The 18,761-nt window shown below is 42.7% G+C and overlaps 2 protein-coding genes across 2 annotated transcripts in view; both read left to right on the top strand.

The window, feature by feature from the left end:
- Positions 1 to 18,761, top strand: part of LOC109418850 (matrix metalloproteinase-2-like) — a 513,298-nt gene that overhangs the window by 169,729 nt on the left and 324,808 nt on the right. The window lies entirely within an intron of this gene.
- LOC109418846 (beta-glucuronidase-like) overlaps positions 15,005 to 18,761 on the top strand; it is a 43,385-nt gene continuing 39,628 nt past the window's right edge. The window contains exon 1 of the mRNA XM_062861106.1: positions 15,005 to 15,476. Within this exon, the coding sequence (XP_062717090.1) occupies positions 15,350 to 15,476 (127 nt within the window). The 5' untranslated portion in view covers positions 15,005 to 15,349. The remainder of the gene's footprint in view (positions 15,477 to 18,761) is intronic.

Raw genomic sequence — 18,761 nt, 5'->3', positions numbered from 1 at the left:
CCATTAATCATATTTATTATACATAACCCTGATAAAAAATATCATAAAAATACGATAAATTTTATTGTTACAATACCATTTTTTCGAAAAATATTCACCATTAAACGTATTGTAAATTACACAGCACACTCACCATCATCCCTATTGTTCTATACCATTCGGCGAATGGTAAATGGCACTTTTACAATAAAAAATGGTGGTCGTTATGTATCTTAACCATAAAATTTTGAGAAAATTTTCATACACTTTTTTGCGAAAAACAATAGAATGTATTGTGTTTTTATGAGACATTTTTGGGGTAATTTTAAAAAGGAAACAATATATCTTAATGTTTTTTCATTGTTCTTACAATACAAATACAATTAATTGAATGGCGTCAAATGAATCGTTGTTACAATAAAAATACAATAATATTTGTTGTTGTTTGTAAGCAGTTTTCGCTTTTGAAAATCCATGAAACTTATATTTTCCGCTAACATTTATATCCAGCATATACGAGCACTAACGGCCGCCAAAATGATATGCACATTTTAGGATAAGAATCAAACACGCTGATGTCTGTCTGGTATGTATTGCTTGGCAGCCGTTGATAAGATCTATGTATCTTCAATCTTTTCAAATAACTGCCAAATATCACAAGTCAGACCTCAGGTCGTATGATCCATACCATAAATCGTTCACAATTCATGTGGCCATTAGTATCTGTAAATACTGGAGAAAAATGTTACCGAGAAATATGAATTCTTTGGTTTTTCAAAGGCGAAATCTGATTACATAACAACAAATATTATTGCTGGTTAATTCAGCATCGGTTCAATTGACCCCATTAAACTAATTGTATTTGCATTGTTATCAATGATAGTTTACTATTTACTAGATTCCTTAAATTTATTGGAAAACATTAGAAAAATCATTGTTCATCTTTTTCTTGTCGTAACATCCTCACTTGGCTGAATCCTGATTTTCAGCTAGTTTTCTATAAGTACTTCCTCAGTTATTCATTGAGAGCTTCCTCTGCCAACACGGCTTGACGTCTGTCAGTCGTTGAAGCTTAAGCGAAACATCTATTGTATTCAAATTTAAAACGAAAACTATGAAAAAATATGTCAAGTGATTTTGTATTTGATTATACAAACATGATCCAAGCAACAATAATATTTATTGTTATTTATTTGTTATGAATTGTTTTTAAGTGTAATTGACAAATAAACTCTTTTTTAATAAGAAGTCCATGAGAACTTTGCAGGCACGTTTGCAACTATTTAAAAACAACTTAAATTATTTTTACTGATAGTAACTTTAAATTATTATAGAACTATTGAAAAACAATCGAATCAATTGGTCACTAATAAAGCTAATGTTCACTTATTGTACGAACTATATGGGTTTGATTTCTATTGTAAAAAGTAACAATATATCTACTATGTGTTTTATTGTGAACGATAAAACCAGTCATATGTTAATAATATTTACCATGTAATGAATGGTCATTTTTTATCCGGGAATACACACAATAAGCAATAATATAGCGTTTGACAAATCAAGAATCATGTATTATTTATTTTTACAGGGCACTTTGAAGTGAAGAGCATCCTTAAGGTCACGGTATTAGGGCATAGCACGGTAAACAAAGCTTCGATACTGGACGGGTGAAACTTCCTTGCGGTGTTTGAACGGTGACTACTCGTGTGATACCGTCCGCTCCGGGGTGAAGCTCTAGGATTCTCGCCGTGGACCATCGCATAGGAGGAAGCTTCTCATCCTTGATGATCACCAGCTGATTTGGAGCGATTTGTATCGGTGGGCTGTACCATTTTGTTCTGGCTTGGAGTGTGGATAAATACTCGGTATGCCAGCGTTTCCAAATGCATTGCAAGATTTTCTGCGTTGCTTCGTAGTGCCGCAGGCGGTTGAATGGTACATCAGTGAGGTCGACATCTGGAACTGCTTTCAACGAAGATCCCACCAAGAAGTGTCCCGGTGTTAATGGGTCGAAGTCCGAAGGGTCGTCGCTTAGTGGAACCAGCGGTCGAGAATTTAGGCAGGATTCTATTTGCGCTAACAATGTTTCCATGTCGTCGTAGGCCAATGTGCGCGTTCCAAGCACTCGGGTGAAGTGCTTCTGTGCGGACTTGATGGCAGCTTCCCACAGGCCGCCGAAGTGGGAAGCCTTCGGCGGATTAAAGTGCCATTTGATGCCCAGCTGCATGCATTCTTGAGCTACGGTCTGTTGGTGTTGCTTGCTTGTGATCAGGTTGCGAAGTTCCTTTGCTGCTCCAACAAAATTCGTCCCGTTGTCGCTGTAGATGACGGAACATAGACCTCGGCGAGCGACAAAGCGGCGGAGGGCCTGAATAAACTTCGCGGTGCTGAGGTCCACGACCAACTCCAAATGCACTGCCTTCGTGCAAAAGCATATGAATACTGCCACGTAGGCCTTCCTGGCAGCAGCTCGTCGGTGGATCGGTTGCAGGTAGATTGGACCCCAGTAGTCCACACCTGAGGTAGAAAACGGTCGAGCGGCTGTGATTCGCGGAGCCGGCAGCTCAGCCATGAACTGCTCAATTAGCTTGGGGCGAGCTCTTACGCAGACGACGCACTTGTGAACAATTTGGCGAGCCAGGCCTCTGGCCCCCAAGATCCAATATCGAAGCCGAAGGATTGTGAGAAGCAGTTGTGGCGCCGCATGTAGATGTTGTTCGTGGTAGGTTCGAACAAGGAGAGCGGACAGTGGGTGCGATGATGGTAGGATTATCTGATGCTTTGCGTCGTACGGCTGATGAGCTTGCTTTAGTCGTCCTCCAATACGGATTGTTTCATCAGTTGCGAGAATCGGGTGAAACCACTTTATCTTGGATTTCTTTCCTACAGGTTTCGAATTTAGAAGTAGCTTCCATTCCTCTCCGAAGTGTTGTTGCTGCACCAATCTGATGACTGCGGCTTCTGCTTCCTTTATCTCCTCGGCGGTGATTTTACTGTCCTGCGGTCGATCCTTACCGAGTTGACAGTTCTTGATGAACCGACGGCAATATGCGACAACCCGCAGCAAACGATGGTAGCTGGAAAACCTGGTTACGAGTTGGTCTATAAACGACGGTTCCGAGATTACGGTTGTCAATGCCGGCGATGTCTTTCGAGTTTCTAGCGGTGCTTCGGTGTCTGTTGTTGGATCGATTCGCTGAGTAGGCCATTCGCGTTCCTCTCGTTGAAGCCATGGCGGTCCATTCCACCACAGGTTGCAGTTCAGGATTGATTCGGCGGACATGCCACGAGAAATGTGATCGGCGGGGTTTTCGTGGCCAGCAATGTGGTTCCAGGTGCAATTCTCCGTCGCTAACTGAATTTTCGACACACGGTTAGCCACGAAAGTCGTCCAAGTGGATGGTGGAGATTGTAGCCAACTTAAAACCGTCGTGGAGTCGACCCAGAAGAATATTTCAGCGTCTAGTTGGAGGGACGATGTAACCTTCTGGAACAGCTGCGTGGCGATGAGGGCCCCACACAACTCCAACCGTGGGATGCTCTGCTGTTTCAAGGGTGCGACCTTGGATTTCGTTGTTAAAAGTGCCACCTTGATGCTCTCTCCATTAGTAGATCGCACATATGCGCAAGCACCGTAGGCGTGCTGCGAAGCATCCGAGAAAAAATGTAGCTGAATCGTCGTTGGATTGGAGCAGAGAATGTGCCTTGGAATGTGGAGCTCGTTCAAGAGGGAAAGCTGAGAATGATAGATGGTCCAACGTTCCTTCAGAGCTGGCGGAAGTTCAAGGTCCCACCCCCAAATGTTTCCATTCTCGTCCTTCATGGTCCATAGTGTCTGCATGTAGAGTTTTGCTGTCGTGACGATTGGGCCCACTAATCCGAGGGGGTCAAACAGTTGGGCGATGAGAGACAGTACAATCCGTTTGGTGAGTGGCGAGTTGGTGTCGGGGAGAGGAATCTGTATACGATACCGAAACACGTCTGATGCCGGTTCCCAATGTACACCCAGTGTCTTGATGCACTGATGGTCACGAAGAAGATTAGTGGATGGCAATAGGGCACGATTCTCCTGGGGTACACCTTCGAGCACGGCCTCTTCGTTCGAGGCCCACTTGCGCAACTCGAATCCACCCCTAGCCAGCAATGAATCCAATTGCCCTCGCAGTTTTGTAGCAGCAGAAATGCTAGATGCACCGGAGAATAAGTCGTCCACATAGAAATCCATTTCGAGAATTTCTGCAGCCTCGGGAAAGTTGTTTCGCTCGTCCTCTGCCAACTGTTTCAGTACCCGCGTAGCGAGGAACGGAGCACTAGCCGTGCCATACGTTACCGTTTTCAGTTCGAATGTGCTGAGGGGTGAATCGGGTGAAGAACGCCAGACTATACGTTGAAGAGGTGTGTCCTGCTCGTCCACCAGAACCTGACGGTACATCTGTTTGATATCCGCTATGAGCATGACGGGATGCTTCCGTGAACGCATGATGATGGATCTCAAATCTTCCTGGACGATTGGGCCAACCATTTGAGCGTCGTTTAGGGATGGCCCCGTCGCTGACTTGCAAGATGCATCAAAAACAACTCGGACCTTCGTAGTCGAGCTGTCCTCCCGAATCACAGCGTGATGAGGAAGATGGAAGGAGGGTATCGATGCATCATCGGGATTCGTCACACGTTCCATGTGTCCGAGGTTGAGGTATTCATCCATAAAATCCGAGTATTGTCTGCGCAACTCATCATTTCGAGCTAATCGACGTTCCAACAGATGAAAACGCCGTACCGCTGTACCTCGATTGTCGCTTAGGTTTGCCAGCACGTTCTGCTTCAATGGGAGGCGCACAATATAGCGCCCTTCGGAGTTGCGAGCGACTGATTGCTTGAAGTGCTGCTCACAGGCCGCTTCCTCCACGGAGTAGTTTGGTGTAGATTCATCTTCTTCCAAAGTCCAGAATCGTTCCATCAGTTCAGGTAAGGTTGCCATGGTAGCTACATTTGCGACGACGGGAGAGATTGGATGGCATTGAACGGTGCGGCCCGTCATCACCCAACCGAGTGTGGAATTAACGAGGATTGGAAGAGATTCGCCCAGTTGAATCCTGCCTGTTGGTTTGAAGATGTCAAAGAACACTTCAGCACCCAAAATAAGGTCGACCGGGTTAGCCTGATGAAACGCAGGATCAGCAAGCTGGATGTTCGATGGTATTTTCCAGGAAGTGATGTCAATCGAAGCGGAAGGTAGGTCGACGGTGAGTTTGGGAAGGACAAGGAATTCCACGCTTGCGGTGAAATCTGAGGTGCGAGAGCGAATGGTCGAAGTGAGCAATTGGCGAGCTTGGGTTGACGACCGGCCGATCCCCGCAATTGGGAGGGAGATTTTCTTCCTGCGAACCATCAACGATTGGGACAAAGCTTCCGTAATGAAACAACACTCGCTTCCAGAATCCAAAAGGGCTCTTGCAGCATGCTTCACTCCGTTGTCGTCGATCAGGATTACCACTGCCGTTGCAAGAAGAACGCTTCTACTGCTTTTCCCTGTTGAAGCGTGGCTGGTAGGTTCGATGGCCGATGCGGACACGGTTGGTGTTGAGGACTGCTCTGCTGAATTTGACGGCGAGTGATTGGTAGTAGAGGGTTCAGAAGGCTTCGGCTTGCCACTATTTGACCCATCGCTGGTGCAGAGTTGAGTGTGATGGCGGCTGCGGCATTTTCGGCAGGTACTGGATGAAGAACAATCTTTGGCCAAGTGCCCCTTCCGCAGGCAGTTTCGGCACAGTTGGAGACGTCGAACTTCCCTTTCTTTCTCTTCTCCAGTCATGTTCGAGAAAGATGAACACATGTATAGGGGGTGGTGATCGCTACACAGGAGACACTTTCTAGGATTGAGCTGGGTCGCTCCGTGGCTCGCAACCGGACGGTTGATTGACTTCTTCGCAGTGTTGACAACTGGATTCTCGTTGGTCTTGACTTGAAGGCTTTGGAGTACATTAACACGACGCTGGATGAACGTGGTGAGGTCTTGAAATGAAATGCGATTCTGGGTCGAGGCGTGTTCTTCCCAGTCCCGTCGAGTTGTGGGATCCAGACGAGTGCTTAGCATCCGGACAAGTAAGAGATCCCAAGACTGAGTTTGCTCACCAAGTTGCTGCAAGATTTTCACGTTGGACTCGAACTTTTCCACGAGAGAGTGGAGCTCCGCTGCAGATTCCCGCTTTATGGTGGAGAACTCGAACAGGGCATCGATGTAATTTTGCTTCAGGCGCACCGGATTCTGGTAATGATCCTCAAGCAGCTTCCAGGCAACCATGTAGTTATTCGCGCTGATCTGGATAGTTTGGACGAGTTTGAGGGCATCGCCAGCGAGGGAGGATCTCAAGTAATAAAACTTTTGAATGTTAGAGAGCTCCGCCGAGGAATGCACCAACGAGATGTAAAGATCATGGAAATTTAACCAGTTTTCCATGTTTCCGTTGAACACTGGCAGTTTAACATCAGGGAGTCGAACGTGAGAGGCGGACTGAGGAAATTGAGCAGCTGAATGAGAACTCGGGGAGGCGCACGGTGTGGCAGGAGATTTATTTTCGGCGAGCAGGAATCCTTTCACTTTATAATAAGCGGATTCAAACTCGGAACGCTGCTTAAACAGCTCATCGATAACCGCTTCGTCTTCCGCTTCCGCTTCCAGCTCGGCCTGAGTTCTATTGTAATCGGTCCATAACGTCCTAAGATTTTCCAGCCGGACTGGAATTTGATGGACGTCCGTGTCCGCGTCGTAGTTCTCCGTAAACGTCTTGATGAGGGAGAACGACGTTTGGATGCTGCGGACGCGCAGCTTCAACGTCTTGATCCGGCGCTCCGTTGGCATGTTGATCTGGAACGGGATTCACAAGACCACGTAGCCCACACAGGATGGAGATAAATGCTTGGAATTATAATTACCTTAGATAAGGCAATTTAGTGCCTTGTATAGATAGAAACAGCAGCACGCGGACAGGACCTCAGTATGGCGAAGATGGCGGCGAAATCGTTCGCAGCCTGATGAAATGCACTTCCTTCTCGGTTGCAGGCAAGATGGCGAAGTCATCCACTGGAGAAATCACGGTTTGGATGATCGGAGTGTCAACGACCATCCGGTTCGAAGGACCAGATGATAGAATCAGCGAGAGCGGCAGCAGCACAGGTAAGTTTTCACAGGTAAGTATTTTCTTCCAGCAGAATTCTTCAGGCACAGGTAAGTTCTTCTTTTTCAGGAATAGTCTTCGAGGTTCTTCATATGCGGTATCACATACAGGTAAGTATAATTTTGTTACAGCACTTTTTCACATTTTTTGAGTTTTAATTCACTTTATTTCAGGAAATGCAGAATTTAGTGGCAAACACTGGTTTTCTTCATGCTACATGCTATAGATAACTTTAATTCACTCTTCTTCAACATGACATTCTTAACTCTACGATAATAGGATAAAAAGAGAAAATTTTCTGATTCTTCGACGACTTTTATAGTTGATCCATCGGAAATGCGTTGTCCCGGAACGTGTAGGAGGCAATATCGATTTGGGCCACGATGACTACTTTTCGAAGATAGTTGACCTATTTCGAGAGATGACGCAGCTGACGAACAGATAGCGCTGATAATTCAATCATGTTTGAACAAAGTATATCTACGGCAAATGCATTAATGTTGCTGTACAATATGGCACTAATGTGATTTTAGTGGGTTCCTTATCGACTTTACAATTGTTTTAATAAAATGGTTAAAGTAATGTTTGTTCCTGGAAGATCCTCAGATATTCCTCCACGGGTGGGATCGTAAACTTCTCTAGAGATTATAGAGACCATCCTTCAGGGATTCTTTCAGATTTTTTCCCGGTAACCCTTAAATAATACCTCCAAAGATTAGTTCAGGAGTTCCTTAAGAAATCACTTCAGGATTTATTTCTTGATGTTTCTCCAGGAATATCTCAAGAATACTTGTTCTTAGAATCACTGCACAGCATTTTCCAGTTTTCCAGAACATTTCTTTTTCGATTGTTTTAAATACTTCACAAATTCTTTTAGGAAAATTGTATCAGGGGGAGTTTTATCCACTAATACCAATACTTCCAAGAATCCAGAAGAATATGCAGGAGTTCTTACAGGATTTATTCCAAATCATCCTTCAACAATTCATTATAGGGGATTTATTCAAGAATTCTTTTAGTGCATTTGTCTGAAATTTCTGCACGAATTCCCGATGAATTGTTTGCAATGATTGCTTCAGGAACTTTTTCAGAAATATCTCAAGGATGTTCTTTAAAAATGCCTTCAGGGATTTTATCAGAAACTTCTCCAGGATTTTTTCCTTAAATTTTTTAAAAATTTCTCATAAATTTTTTCTACAAATTTCTCCAAAGCCATCTCAGGAGTTTTTTTTCTCACCCCTCTGTTAGGGAAATTGAACCACTGCGTCCAATTGATTGAACTTCTGAGGAGCTTTCCAGGAGCTCCTCCAACAAATATTTCTGAATTTGTTTCAATAAAATTAAATCTCATCAGGAAATTTTTAAACATTTCTATAGAAATTGTTTCAGATAACACTCGAATAATAATAACTCCTACATGTTTTATGTAATTTCATAAAATACTTCTGTAAATATCTGTGGAGGAATATCTCAAAGAATTCCCAGAGGGATCTCTAAAGGAATCCCTGGAAATATTTCTGAAAAAAAAACGGCAGGAGGAATTCCAAAGAGAAACCTTCTAAACATTTCTTCGATAGAAAGAGTTGCTAAAGAAATTTCTAGAAACTCTCCCCAGAAACCAGAGAACTCCTGGAGGATTTCATGAACATATTTTAAAAGGAATCCCTGAAAATATTACTATAACTTCTAATAGAAATGCCATAACTTCTGTAACGGTTCCTAGAAATTTCCAAAGGAATATATGTAAAACTATCTAGAAAAAGTTACTGAAAATATTTTTAAATTTCTTAAAGTATCCGTAGAAAAAATCCTAATGGTGTCCTTAGAAAAATTTCAGGAGGAACTACTGGTCGTAGGAATACCCGACGGAACTCTTGAACTATATGATTTTTTTTTCAGAATTCACTGAAAAAATATCTACTGGAATTACTAAACAAAATCATGGAAGAACTTCTGAAGAATGTCCTGGAGGCACTCCATGGAGAATTTTATAGAAGAAGACCGAAGGAGGAATTTCTAAAAGAACCCTGGTGTAAATATAATTACTGTAGTTTATTCTGAAGGGCGAACGTCTGTAAGTTACGCCAAGCTTTGAGGAAGGAGGGGTTCCGGAGAGTGTGATAATTTTCCTATACAAAAAGTGTGCAATAGAAGGGAGACTTCTTTGCGTCACCTTATTTGTGGAATTTCAAATATATCAATGGAGCCATGTCAGTGGTTCTGCATAGAAATTCTTTGGAAAATTTATGGAGGATCTTAAAACATCTCTAGAATGTCAGGAATCCATGAATGGTTTTCTGAAAGAATACCCGTAGAAATTTGTGATATAATCTATGGAGGAGTTTCATAAGCATAGAATTTTTTGAGAAGAATTCATGGTGACAGACCTCTATAGGAATTTCTGAAGATTGCATGAAATATATGCTTTCAAGAATGTAATTTGTAAATTGCCAAGAAAATCTTCCAAGAGATATACAAATAATATTTAGGAGGATGTGTTTGTAAACCTAATAAGAACACCGCCAAGAATTTTTTTGATAGTTCGATATGGTTTAAAAAAGAGACTCGCTTACTACTTAATATAGAATTAGTGAGGATGGCGGCGTGGAAAATTATGAACAGCGGCACGCCGGGTCAACTTAACTGGCGGCGGCGGCATGGAAAAATCGTCGGCGACGGCGGCCTACACGTCTATGAACAGGGCCCCGGGGATCGATCGCATATCAGCCGAGATGTTCAAAGCTGACCCCGCAGTATCTAGTAAAAGTGCCAAAAAGGGTGATAATTGGTGGAGTATCATGTTGCTAAGGATCATTCTCAAAGTCCTCTGCAAAGTGAACCTTAACCCTTCAGCGCGCGCGCTGTTGTAAAAAGTACAACACTACCAAAAAACCTCGCTTTTCGTATACAGCGCGAGCGCGGTGCAGTTTCGGTTGTTTGATAGCGCGCGCGCTGGATGGTTAACGATACAAGGGAAGATTGACGCAATTCTTCGACGGCAGCAAGCAGGATTCCGTGCTGAACGATCCTGTGTAAACCATGTTGTCACGCTTCGTATCATCTTCGAACAAATCAATGAATTCTAAGAATCTCTCTACCTGATGTTCATTGATTACGAAGAAGCTTTCGATGGTATCGATCTTGAAGACATGTGGGGAGCCTTCAGCCGCAAGGGTGTCTCTGAGAAAATCATCGGCCTCATTGAAGCACAGTACAGGGCATTTTCGTGCAGAATGCTGCACAACAGTGTCTTGTCCGATTCCATCCGGGTCGTTGCTGGAGTGAGGCAAGGATGTATCCTATCACTGCTACTGTTCCTCGTCGTAATTGCCGAGTTCCTGGTAGATGCGATTGATCGTGAAACAAATCGTGGGTTGCTGTGGCACCTAAATGACTTCGAACTGGCTGATGACGTTGCTCTCCTTGCTAAACGGCGCTCTGATATGCAGAGTAAGCTCGATGGTCTTGCCGATCGCTTCTCGGCGGCAGTTTTCACCATAAACGTAAACAAGACCAAATCGTTGGATGTGAACACGGTTATCTGTCCGCTATCTGTCCATTTCATAGCGGCCGTTTTTGTTATTTTAGTGATCCATTGTTGTGTTTTTTGGTCTCAATGAAAAGGTAAGTGTCCTGAGCCAGCGTTGAAGCAAATTTTAAAATAACTAGACATCAGATAGTGGTGAAAATTCGAGTATATGTTCATCTTCAATGGACTACCCGCTTTGCGCGCAGCCACAGTTGATCAGCAGGAGTAAATCAATTTAATTTTGTATGGCGAAATGCATCTAAACTCGAATTACTTGAAATAGAAAGCTTTTCCCGAAAAAATATTTGGTAGCCTTAATAGTGGTCACCATTGTGCACAACCACTAACAAATATTTTTTCGAATAATGTGTTCCACTTCGAGAAATTTGCCTTTAGATTGTATTCGCCATACAATATTTTTGCGATTTACTTTTAGAGATTTTTCGCGCATAGAAGCTAGCGCCACATTGGTCGATGCGGAGAGTAGGAAAACAGCCGATGTAGTTAATTCATTGAAAACTCACACGTAGTGGTTCGAGTACTCTGAGACCGAGAGTGAAGATTTGGATGGAATTTGGCGCGTTTCGGAGCTTCTCGGTCAGAAATTGTCAGTGGAGGAAGAATTGTGCGTCGGCGTCGTCTTGATTCGAGTTCTCTGAGACCGGGAGTGAAGATTTGGATGGAATTTGGCGCGTTCCGGAGCTTTTCGGTCAGCAATTGTCAGTGGAGGAAGAATTGTGCGTCGGCGTCGTCGTGATTCGAGTTCTCTGAGACCGGGAGTGAAGATTTGGATGGAATTTGGCGCGTTCCGGAGCTTTTCGGTCAGCAATTGTCAGTGGAGGAAGAATTGTGAGTCGGCGTCGTCGTGATTCGAGTTCTCTGAGACCGGGAGTGAAGATTTGGATGGAATTTGGCGCGTTCCGGAGCTTTTCGGTCAGCAATTGTCAGTGGAGGAAGAATTGTGAGTCGGCGTCGTCGTGATTCGAGTTCTCTGAGACCGGGAGTGAAGATTTGGATGGAATTTGGCGCGTTCCGGAGCTTTTCGGTCAGCAATTGTCAGTGGAGGAAGAATTGTGCGTCGGCGTCGTCGTGATTCGAGTTCTCTGAGACCGGGAGTGAAGATTTGGATGGAATTTGGCGCGTTCCGGAGCTTTTCGGTCAGCAATTGTCAGTGGAGGAAGAATTGTGAGTCGGCGTCGTCGTGATTCGAGTTCTCTGAGACCGGGAGTGAAGATTTGGATGGAATTTGGCGCGTTCCGGAGCTTCTCGGTCAGCAATTGTCAGTGGAGGAAGAATTGTGAGTCGGCGTCGTCGTGATTCGAGTTCTCTGAGACCGGGAGTGAAGATTTGGATGGAATTTGGCGCGTTTCGGAGCTTCTCGGTCAGAAATTGTCAGTGGAGGAAGAATCGTGCGTCGGCGTCGTCGTGATTCGAGTTCTCTGAGACCGGGAGTGAAGATTTGGATGGAATTTGGCGCGTTTCGGAGCTTCTCGGTCAACAATTGTCAGTGGAGGAAGAATTGTGCGTCGGCGTCGTCGTGATTCGAGTTCTCTGAGACCGGGAGTGAAGATTTGGATGGAATTTGGCGCGTTTTGGAGCTTCTCGGTCAGCAATTGTCAGTGGAGGAAGAATTGTGAGTCGGCGCCGTCGTGATTCGAGTTCTCTGAGACCGGGAGTGAAGATTTGGATGGAATTTGGCGCGTTTCGGAGCTTCTCGGTCAACAATTGTCAGTGGAGGAAGAATTGTGCGCCAGCGTCGTATCGGTTCGAGTACTCTGAGACCGGGAGTGAAGATTTGGATGGAATTTGGCTAGTTTCGGAGCTTCTCGGTCAGCAGCGATGGTGATAGCAGTTTGTGGCAAAATACCTCTTCTGCCCGTGAAGGGGGTGGATTCAGAAGTCCGCTGCGGCTGCATCCGAGTGATTGTTTTGCGAGTGGTGTGAATGAGTGAACAATCAGTATGGTTTGGAGAGCATTCTATCCGGTGAGTTCATTCCTTGCTATTACCTTTTATATTTGAAAATGACAAATACATGGGGATTTTGGAGGGGTAGCCTAAGGTAGCTAAATGAACTGGTTTCCGGGCAAATGTTCGTGGGGTGGCCAGACTTTGTCACGAGATAACAACCATCATGTTGTATTCCGAAGGTCTCCAGTGAATTTAGCTTACCCTGCTACATCAAACCATCAGGTAGATCATTCCGTTCCGGTATGACTCTGCAGACATAGGTAATCCTTGCGCTGATGGTGGGTACACAATCATCATGATCATCATCTTCAATTGAAAACTCACACATGTGGAGAAAATTTTGCAAGCATGTGTTAGAAAATCGAAACTGATTTCCCCCTTAAGCATTTTATGCTAGTAATTAAACTTGCACGCAACTTTTGGAGGGCAACTTGCAAAGCCCAAAATCGTATATTTTGCCCTTTGAATTGAGGTATAGCTCAAATTGTGACGTACTGGAGAAAATCTGAGCCTGGATTTGGATTCAGCGGTCCAAAATCTGTCAGAGACACAAAAGTTTACTCTTGAGACAGTCAAATCGTTAATTTTTGTTTCGCTGTGTTAGTAATAAATTGATAAAAAACATGCTGTAAGAAACTAAAAATCTTGATCAACTCCCACTCGGCTTGACGTTATTACAAGCATTATTTGCCATGATAAGTGAAGTACCAAAATATTACTATACTGAAACTAAATCTCTACTTTAAGTATTTGAAGCTATTCACTTACCTTTGAAATAATTCAAGGTACCTATAAAGAGAAGTTTTGTTCATTCAGAATTAATACCGAAGACAATTTTCGGTTGAAATTTGAGTCGAAACGATGCAACGGCCATGGTCTATGGCAGGTCTATTTATGGTTATTTGCTGGATCTACATGGCGATAATGAATAACGGACAATAGGACAATCCAATAAATCTGTTTGGTGTGAACTGGAGATTTAGTTGTTTTATATGCAAACAAATGTTTAGCTTAAATCAATCGCTGTATCGGTTGATAAACGACATTTCTGATTGTCACCGTTACCGTAGATTTTTTTTAGAAAACATAGATTTGCTATTGCTGACACCTTCCAAATATCAAATATACCCTTCTTCTTCTTCTTCTTCTTCTTGGCGTAACGTCCTCACTGGGACAAAGCCTGCTTCTCAGCTTAGTGTTCTATGAGCACTTCCACAGTTATTAACCGAGAGCTTCCTCTGCCAATGACCATTTTGCATGCGTATATCGTGTGGCAGGCACGAAGATACTCTATGCCCAAGGAAGTCAAGGAAATTTCCTTTACGAAAAGATCCTGGACCGACCGGGAATCGAACCCGTCACCCTCAGCATGGTCATGCTGAATACCCGTGCGTTTACCGCCTCGGCTATGTGGGCCCTATACCCGTCTTGTCTGAATTAAGAAACCCTACAATTACGGTCCGCCATTCTGAATTTCAGTTTGCCGTCTTGTATATTGTGACAATATTTGTGGATTACGGACACAATCTTCAACAATAATAAATGCTAACAAAACTAACGCTATTTTGGTTTCATATTTAGTTACTTGTGCCACAAGTTCTTGTGCGGATCACAAAAATGGTCATAACTCCGGAACACATGCGCCGATAAACGCCATTTTCCTTTTTGGGAGTGATCGTATAGCCTTTCACATACACACCTTGGTGTACGAGAAAGGCAAATACAAACCAAAGCTAAATCTCATCATCGTGTAGCCGTTACTTAACAAAGCACAAATCATTCTGCGGAAAGAACACGGAGAAATGAGCTATTTCATGACCAATAAGTAGTACCTTTAATTAAAGGAAAAATGTAATGTCATGCATACTTTTTACGGCGTGAGGCACGGGCGCTCCTATAAGGTTTTACAAGTGGGGGTTCCTTTCTATAAATATTTGTAAATGGGTAGTGAGTTTTTATGACTGAGATAACGTGCCTAAAAATCTGGATTTGCCGGTGACTTACTGATCGAGTTATGAAAAGAAGGCCAGTGCTCCCACGATTACGAGCCACTGGCACTGACTACGTACCGATTGTGGGCAACGCAGCGACATGATATAGAGCGTCGCCGTCACTACTGTTTCACAGATAAACAGTCACTACAGTTTAAACATTTTCCGATTAATTACAACATTGTTGCCCAAAGCTGAACACACTGCGCTGGCGCACCAGCGAGCGAGCGCTGAATGGTCTATAGATCGAGTGAGACGTCCGTCCATCTGGGATTGTTTGTTGATAACAACAAATTAACCGGCATGTCGGTGTGGAAAGCGTCGTCGTCGTCGTCGTCGCCCATCGCAGATAAAAATACAGCTGCATCTACACCAGGCGCGCACGTCGAGATAGGGCAGGGCACCTACCCCACTGGACTATCGCAGACAGCGAAGTTTCCAATCGTCGACGACGAGGTGCTCTCTTCCACTTGATACCTATAGGAGCCTCCTTAGTTCAAAGCCGCGACTTCGAGCGATACGTCGACGACGGTGACGACGACGGGTTGTAGAAGGTTCTGCTGCTGACTCCGATCGTTTCCGAATTCTACAGTTCGCGGCGTTGAAAGGTGGTTCTGGGATATCGTGCATAAAACAACCTCGACCATGATCTGCCGGTGCTAATCGTATACGGTGTGGTACCTACCCGAAGAGAGAAAGAGCATGGCAGCCGAACGAGGGTCTAGCGAACGAGAACGGCTGCTGCAACATCGCCGGCGAAAACGGTTCCAGAAGCTGAATGAAGTGCAACACAACCACAACATGCGGTTGCTGGTGTCGGTACTAATCGGTAGGCATTTTCAATGTCAGGGTTGATAATTTGCTTACGCGAACTAAAGGTGAAGCAATTAATCAGTGCAGCAGCAGCAGTGTGTTGTTGTAGGTACACGGTGCGCTAGGTGCAGGCTGTTGTCGAGGAAATGACCCGAGGGAGTGCTACACGTGCTATGCTAGCAGGTGCTATGCGTTGATCTGATTCTGATCGTCCCCTTGTGCTGATCTGAAAGCTGTTTAAATATATAGGCTAGTGAATAGCTGGGCTGTGAACGAATCATGTCATCGATTGTAATACGTAATAGTGTAAATCTTATCTTTACTATGAAGGAGCGCTTTCAATACGTCAGTTGCGTTATTGATGATTGAGTAATTATGTGTGCGGACGATAAAACAATTGAGAATTACCACAGCTTGTACAAGTACAAGAGTCATTCAGTTGGAATTTGAAATAGATTGTCGGTTCCCTTGCGTATCATATGTGCTCTCATTTTCATCCTACTCGAAGCAAAGGATTGAATTGTATCAAATTGTTTATATTGATTGCTGTATATTTTTGTATTTTTTGTCAGAAGTGAGCAGTTGTTGAACTATCGAACAACTTTTCGTAAAAACATGTTGGCAGATTTTTCAAAGAGCCCTTTTTCTCTACTGTTAACGTACATTCAAGCGTCTGTCTGGGTTCGGTACTACGTTGGTCAATTCGGGACAATCACTGATGGGTATGTAATTCACTAGTTAGCAGTTCAAAGATTTATTGCACAGGCACAGAAACGTATAATCTTCATGGTCAGTTTATTATTTGGAACAAGCTACACGGAACACTTATCTTGTGGTCAAATGTTGTATAATGGACAATTAACTACAGTTTTTTTTATACTAATGGCGTCCATTTGGAGTGTCTGATGGGCTTACATAGTCTGTAGAGTAATACTATTTGGCGAGAATCCCGAAATGTCCCGAAGTTCTATATAAAGGCTGTATTCTTTAAAAGTTCTGCTCGGTACATCCTATTAGAACCCATATTCCATTAAAATCTAATAATATCTGCACGCATGGACTGTGGGACCAAACCACATTAAGATTTGTCCAAAACTGGCGTTAACACCTACCATGGCATAAACTTCTTTTGGCATTCCTTAAGAATTTTCGTCTGTGGTTTATACAAAAATTCCTCCGGAAAATCCAACGAAGATTCCTTCAGGGCTTCCCCGGAAGTTCTATCGGGATTTTCATAAGAAGGTTCCACCAGGATTTTCCGGAGTTTCTTCTGACATTACTCCTGGAATTCGTTCACGTATTCTTTTAAGATGTTTTCTGGGACAGATTTAGGAAACCTCATGGGAGTTTGCTATGTAATCCGTTGCAATAAAGGGATTAAACTACATGCAAATATGAGAACTCTTTATTTGGAAACTTAAGAGAGTTATTTATCTCTGAGATTCCTCTATCCTCTATCCTATTCCTCTGAGTTTCTATTGGCAATCAACCTGATGCCCCTTTTTAGAATTTCTTATATTGTTTCTACCGGAATATCTTAGATGCTCTTAAAATTCTTCCAGGAGTTCCTCCTCAGATTCAACCAAGCATTCGGAAGTTCCTACGAGAAATTTACCGAGAATTTTTTTTTCTGAATTTGCTGCAGATATTATTTCTGAGAGCCCTTCTGAAGTTGTTCTTGAAATTCCTGCAACTTTTTTTTTTCTGAGATTTCATCAGGAGTTCCTTTCCTTCGCGGATTTTTGTAGGCATTTCATTTGGGATTCTGGTATTCCTTTCTGGGCATCCTTCAGGGTGGCCACCCAGTCGGGAATTTCGGGAAAACCGGGAAAAGCTCGGGAATTCGAAACCATCGGGAAAAAGTCGGGAAAACCTCGGGAATTGTTGCTAGTCACCGGGAATTTCCAAAATTTTAAATTTTGTACAGTCTTCAGAATCATAAGTACGGGAATTTGTGAGAAATGCAGTTAACAACTGTTGAACTTAATAACATAGTGGGTGAACTGGCGTAAAAACCATTTTTGGAAATTAATATCTTATCGTCGATTCATGACAAGTAAAGTTAATCATAGTGGTAACATCACTATGATTAACATCCCAATTTAAACAATTTTAAAGATATTCTAAATAACATTCTGGTGGACACATACAAAAATTTATAGATTCATATGACACTTTTGCATTTCAAGATGTACATGTTCCAGAAAACATCAAGCGTCCTATAAAAGTTTTATAAAACAAAACAAAAATTATAACTTCTTTCTAAATAAATATCCTTGTACAATCTCTAGAAGAATACTTGATATAGCCTTTGTCCTTTGAGCGAAAAGTCATTGAGAAAATTTGGATAGGATGCTGATAAAATTTTGAATGAATAAATGAATTGCTGCAATAAGAAATTCAAATAAAAAAATATGAAAACCTAGATGAGTAATTCTGGTGAAAACATTCTTACAATTTGAAAATAGTTAGTGAAAAACATTTGAAAGAATATTTAAAGGGATTTTTAATATCTGATGGAATTCCTCAAAGCACGCCTAGTGTAGTTCATAAAAGTATTTCTAATATGTATTTTGTTTGAAAGATTTCTGTTGTTTTTCATGAAGTGCTTCGATGTACTCATCTGTTGAACTGGTGAAAAAAAAAATGTTCGGCGAAAGCCGGAGTAAGTTATCGGAAACATCCCTTTTTGGCGAAGCTTTAGCATAAGTGCCTGCCAAAACCCTTGGTTCAGCAAATTCTCGAGAATTTGGAGTATTCGTAGTTTCTAGTTAAACTACCAATTGAAATTCTCGCGGGAGTTTCAGTGAGCATTCAATAGCATCTGGAGCAATATAGTAGTATGATTTATGGAAATAAAAAAATCCCAAATAATGAATCTGCCTCTAAATTTTGGGGGAAATAATTTCTCAAAAACTAATCTTTCAGGAATTCCTGGAGAAATTCTTGACATATCTGAAAATGTGATCAGAAATTAAAACTCTGAGAACTTCATATTGCAATCGCTGATGAAATAACTGAAAGCTAGACGTTTATCAGACAAAATCTAAGATTTCTTTGATCTCTCAAATTTCTCCTAGAATTAACGATTTCAGCCTAAGTAACCTGCCTGACTTTCTGTAGTAGCCATTTATGCTACCATAAAGTTTGCACTGGTTTTCTATCAATTTATCTTAAAAATGACCATCACAAATACTACGCGGAAGATTTTCCTATAAATCATTTCCAAAATTCTTTCACGATTAATCTTTCCAGATATTTGGCCAGAAGTCCATCCAGAATATTTTTTTCTGAGCATTCT

The sequence above is a fragment of the Aedes albopictus genome, chromosome 3, assembly GCF_035046485.1.
Source record: "Aedes albopictus strain Foshan chromosome 3, AalbF5, whole genome shotgun sequence".
NCBI classification, from domain to species: Eukaryota; Metazoa; Arthropoda; class Insecta; order Diptera; family Culicidae; genus Aedes; species Aedes albopictus.
Note: the sequence above shows the minus strand (reverse complement) of the source record. Positions and strands in the feature narration are given on the sequence as shown.